Source organism: Anguilla rostrata, chromosome 11 (genome assembly GCF_018555375.3).
Source record: "Anguilla rostrata isolate EN2019 chromosome 11, ASM1855537v3, whole genome shotgun sequence".
In the NCBI taxonomy this organism is placed as follows: Eukaryota; Metazoa; Chordata; class Actinopteri; order Anguilliformes; family Anguillidae; genus Anguilla; species Anguilla rostrata.
Genome location: NC_057943.1, coordinates 39,132,202 through 39,137,920, shown reverse-complemented (window position 1 = coordinate 39,137,920; position 5,719 = coordinate 39,132,202). Strand labels below are relative to the sequence as shown.

The 5,719-nt window shown below is 42.8% G+C and overlaps 1 protein-coding gene across 1 annotated transcript in view; it reads left to right on the top strand.

Moving 5' to 3' along the window:
• The first annotated feature begins 2,879 nt into the window (after positions 1-2,879).
• LOC135234898 (sortilin-like) overlaps positions 2,880-5,719 on the top strand; it is a 46,325-nt gene continuing 43,485 nt past the window's right edge. The window contains exon 1 of the mRNA XM_064299975.1: positions 2,880-3,489. Coding sequence (XP_064156045.1) covers positions 3,214-3,489 — 276 coding nt within the window. The 5' untranslated portion in view covers positions 2,880-3,213. The remainder of the gene's footprint in view (positions 3,490-5,719) is intronic.

Sequence of the window (5,719 nt, the reverse complement as noted above, 5' to 3'; positions counted from 1 at the left end):
TATGTGGTGGGTGAGTAGTGTGAGCATGTGTGCAGTGTGTGGTGTGGTATGTGGGTATGTGTGTGGGTGAGTATGTGTGAGCGTGTGTGCATGTGTGTGTGTGTGTGTGTGTGTGTGTGCGTATGTGTGTGGGTGAGTATGTGTGAGCGTGTGTGCATGTGTGTGTGTGTGTGTGTGTGCGTATGTGTGTGGGTGAGTATGTGCGTGTGCGGTGTGGTGCATGTGTGGTTGTGTCTGTCATGTGTGTGCGTTGTGGTGTTGTGGTGAGTATGTGTGAGCGTGTGTGCATGTGTGTGTGTGTGTGTGTGTGTGTGTCTATCTGTGTGTGCGTATGTGTGTGGATGAGTATGTGTGAGCGTGTGTGCATGTGTGTGTGTCTGTGTCTGTGTGTGCGTATATGTGTGGGTGAGTATGTGTGAGCGTGTGTGCTTGTATGTGTGTGAGAGAGAGAGAGAGAGAGAGAGAGAGATCACATACTGAATTTCAGCACTAAGGCTTTGAAAGCCCTTTCTTAGGGGTGTACTGGGCAGCTTTGTTTCCTTTATGCCAAGGTTAATTTCACCAACTTCCTCGAGTGTGTTTCTGATTCAGTGTGCCATACCCGATAAGAACAACATTTATCAGCATGCTACGCCGATATGAATCACACTGATCAACCCTCTGCAGTGTAACAGACTGCAATCGCAGTAATGACCCTGGCCTATATAGCAGGCTGACCCACAACACATAAATGTAGATAAGCAGCGCTAACCGTTGTGCCCTGCCTGACGCAAGGCTATCACGGTTTGTTTTGTTTCTGGAGGTTTTCAGCGCTCAAACTCTGCCCATCACATTCCACAGGTAACCCATGAAAACACACTGTGTGCCCTAAATGACAACAGTGCCCAGCTCAAATGACAACCGTGCCCAGCTCAAATGTAAAACAGTGCCCAGCTCAAATGTAAAACAGTGCCCAGCTCAAATGTAAAACGGCACAGCTAAAATGTAAAACAGGGCACAGCTAAAATGACAACAGTGCCCAGCTCAAATGTAAAACAGTGCCCAGCTCAAATGTAAAACAGTGCCCAGCTCAAATGTAAAACAGTGCCCAGCTCAAATGTAAAACAGTGCCCAGCTCAAATGTAAAACAGTGCCCAGCTCAAATGTAAAACAGTGCCCAGCTCAAATGTAAAACGGTGCCCAGCTCAAATGTAAAACAGTGCCCAGCTCAAATGTAAATGGCAGTGCTTTGGGTTTGGGAATCAGACACATAGTCGCCATTTTCCCTACTTCTGCTCACCACAACCGGGGCTATTGATGATTAACAGTTAAAGGAAGAGGTCACTCCGTTCCTGAGTTTTTAAATGTTATGCCAGTTTGAGTGTCTGTTTCCCATTGGCCCAGACAGTTTTGGTGTACAATGAAGGATATTTAGATACTTACAGATGCTTCTGGTGACCTGCATAATACAATAGCAGGCAAAGGGGATTGATCATGTTTTAAAGCAGGAAAGTGTCCTTTAAGTAACTTCAAAAGCGACATGATGTTTCCTGAGGAGGCCGTATATATAAGGTGATTAATTTAATTGCGTTTATTCGGAATTACGGTCTGTTTTAATATCGTTCCAGCGCTTTCTGCTCAGTACCACAAGCTCTTCACTCCTAAAGAACCGTGTAGTAATGCTGATATTAGCTCCAATTTACTAATACGATTAAGCAGTGAACCATCAATTTAATGGTAAATCCCGTTTGTTTTTACAGTTTGGCGACATTGCGAGTATCCGGGATTTCCTCGTGCATCATCTATCACGGCGCCGGGGGGTGGGCAGGTGTTCAATCCCGTTTAGCTACGTCTCCTGTTACCTTACTGTATACTTACGGTTTCTCAGAAAACACAGTGTAATCTTTCATGTGACACGTGCCGACTTCAAACACTAGAGGTACCCCACTCAGACAGACACGCCACATTGTTCATTTGACCTAAATTGCTTGGAAGTGTGTTAGCTTGTGTTTCATAATCGAAGTGTTCTCTGTGAATCCGTTTGGAGGGAAGGAATGCGGTTTTTTTTTTTTTTTTGCACGTGTACGAGCTGGATGATTTCGCCACAAATCAAGGTTAGGAATGAAAGCCGTGCTCTTATGAATACATTTTAGTTTAAACTAAAGCTACTTTCATGAAGACAAATTGAGGCACCTCGGAGTATTTACTCAAGATATACACTTGTGTTCCAAATACGGTAGACTGCAACACATTTTTTAAAAGTGCAACTGAATTTATTAGTTATTTATTGAACGGGATTTTTTTTTTCATGAAAAGCATTGGCTCAACTTTTAGTCTGTATTTGTCACAATGTGTTCTTTAAATATATTTTTATCTGCTTTTATCAGTTATTATATGCAGAGGTGTGCATGTGACAGGATAACCTGGGGACCCAGTGCCTGATGTTCTCTGGGTCCGGTTGCAGAGCTGGTCTTGTGCCGCTGTCTGTTATTGCTCAAGTTTGCACTGTGTGGGTACCAAAGGACCATAAATTGAGTGAATTTCATATATTGTTCTCAGGCATTAGCATATAGGCTACTTATCCATTTAGAGAATCCTGTATGTTAGCTTTTGAAAATCTTAATTTTGCTTCAAATAGGCTAACAATGGAAATATGTAGAATAGTACACATGCATAAATCATAACAGTCAATCAAAATAACACAACGTTGAATGAGTGGGGACGGGTGTCATTCAACCAAGCTTGACTTCTCTGTGACAGACACAGAAAATATACATTTCGCTTCACTTGGACTCAAACCAATCAGAAAAAAATCAATGCTGGAGTCAGAGCTGTAGCAGCCAATCTCCGCCTCATACCTGTAAGAGGCGTGGCTTTTCTAGAGATAATATGAGAAATTCTCCCAAAGAAATAAAAGACTTGAGACTTAAAGGCTTGCTTGGCTTATTTAAAAAATTTACATTTGACAGGCGTTTTTGAACACAAATGGTACTAACGTTTAGAAAACAACTGATCCAGTTTTACGCACAATACGCAGACCGAATGCGAAACTAGGCGCGCACCTCTCTAAACAGCTTTGCGCCTTATCTCGTTATGCTTACATCGGTCGGAACCAGTTGAACGGCGTTGTGTGCTTGCGTTGTCATAAGACGCGCTGCATAGGGAGCGACAACTGGGTTGTCTTTATGGACATTTAGCTTTGGCGTCTGTGTGAACTTCAGCAGCACGGCGAACATGGGAGGTATGCGGCACTGCGTTTTACTTGTGCTGCTCCATTTAGCGCCCGCTTTAGGTTTTCAGGAGAGAGCCAGCGTCGCGGACAATGCACATTCAACATTTGTAAAGAATCTAAAAATGGGAACTGTTCATAGTGTGAGTCGGAGACTGGCTGAGGTATGGCCCTTTTCCTCAAGTACACACAAAGTTACCAAAAGAAGCGCGGATCAGGGAGGAGACAGCTGTAAAGCACTTCAAGGATACGATGACAGGTTAATCAACAATACCCACATGGTAAGTAGCCTAAACCCTGCAGCTTCGACCGCAGCCGCTTTACCGGTTTCACGTCGCACCTTCGGCGGGCTGAAACATCGCAGCTGATTTTATCGGCATCGGTTTCGGTGTAGCCTATGCTTCTGAATGTTGTTGTGGAGTCTCATGTTCAATGTTGACGGGTACCTAGATTGATGGAAGAAATATCTAAATAGTCTAAATATTTGTTACTGACAAGCTATGGGTTTTTAACTAATAGACTTTATCCTAAAATAAAGTAGCCTGGTCTACTTTGAATGTGTTAGCCTACCCTAATTTGTTAAGCAAGTTTTTTTCGTTAGACGTCGAAGACAGCTGCAGCTCTGACCCAAGCTCCTGGTAATAAAACATTGCGGCGGTGATGTTATTAGCTACACTCCATTTTAGTGAATTACAGGTGCACACAAAGCAGCCATTTGTCCTCTACTAAATTTAATAGGGAATTACTCATTACAGCGTGTTATTTATTTACCGCGCTTGTTCCGGAACTTTAACAGTTACTTTGGAAACATTATTCACATTATTTTGTAACTTTATGTAGTTGTATACATTCATGCCCTCGTGCCCCGTTTCCTTCTAGTGCTACTACGTGGGAACCGAGTGGCGTAATGCTGTTGGCGTTTATGCTGGTAAAACTCGCTTGTAAAACGAGTCATGTGGCAGGACAGCCACACCTGCAAGAACTATCGTATCCGCATTATCTAAAAAAACATTTTTTTTACCTAAGCCATTTCAGAAAGCAGTCTTTTCATATTAGATTGACAGTCCTTCGTTATCCAGAGTATTTTTTCTGTTTTGCAAGTGTTGGCAGAATTCTACTGTCTTGCAGAATGGGCTAAAACCGGGATAACAATTCTTGAAACTTGTGTTTCCTGAAATGTATGGAAAGTTGAACAGAAAGTAAAAAGGCAAAAAGTACTAGTTTAAGTGTGTTTGGATTTTTCTGGTTGATTGGAGTTTCTGTGCTTCTTATCTACAGTAGATTCTGGTGGGTAACATGAGTTTCTGGTCTCAGTGTTGTTTTACAGTACTGAAAATCCATTTCAGAAGGTGCATCAGATTGGAATGTTTCTGCATTAACAGTAAGAAGATAGCACTGTAAAAATGAGAGTTTGGAGTATCTGGAGATTCTACTTTCTACTCTATATCTAGAGTAGAAAGTAGGCCTCACAAGATTAGTTTTTTCATACGATATGAATTATATTCTGTCTCTATCGGAGGTCCTATCTTGGGACATTCTGAGTTTGCTATTGAACAGAACACTGTTAGGGGTGCGTGTGTTTGGAGAATGAAGCTGGGCCAGATATCTCTGCCCTGCCAAAGATGCCACAAGTCACACTTTCCAAAGAGTTTATCATTACATTACATTACATTACAGGCATTTGGCAGACGCTCTTATCCAGAGCGACGTACAACAAAGTGTATAACCATAACCAGGAACAAGTATGACGAAACCCCTAGAGAGAAGTACCGGTCCAAGTACAGGGAACAACCGCATAGTTCAACTTGGACCCTGAAGGTTAAACTGATTACCACTAACAAGGAGAACGGCAACAACGCAATCTATGGAAAAATAAAAATAAATAAAAGTACAAGTAGTCGTTAAGACAGGCGCATCAACTAACTGACCCATGAAACAGCTGCCTAGTTACAACCCTAAGTTTAGTCATTTACAGGGGGGAAGGGAGGGATGGGGAGAGGTGCAGCCTGAAGAGGTGGAAACGATCAGGGAAACAATAAGAATAACATATGCACACGACACTGCTAGTGAACTCTTTTTAACAGGAGTTTGGGGGGGGGGGGGGTACCAGGTTGTCTTGTCCATGGTGTTACTCTTTGTAAGATAAATGCTCGGCTGGGTTTTGATCTCAGTGAACATTTCACAGAATAACCCACAGGTATTTAAAAAACGTATTCACGGTGTCTTTTTCAAAACTGAATTGACACTCAGTGATTCTCCATGGTGGGGTATCCAGTCTGGACCATTCCAGTGCAAACTGTGGGCAGGTGCTCCGGCAGTTAGCGATCGGTTCTGGTTTTGTCCAGTGACAGGAGGTTCAGTGACAGTCACCTGGGATGACAGCGTTTCATTACTTGCTGGCCGTCCCCACTGTAGACTGGGCACCCACAAGTCCTGTTGTGCTCCATGTGATGTCACTTCCTCTCACTTACGTGTGGGTGAAACCAAAATTATAGTTAAAAAAAAACTCAG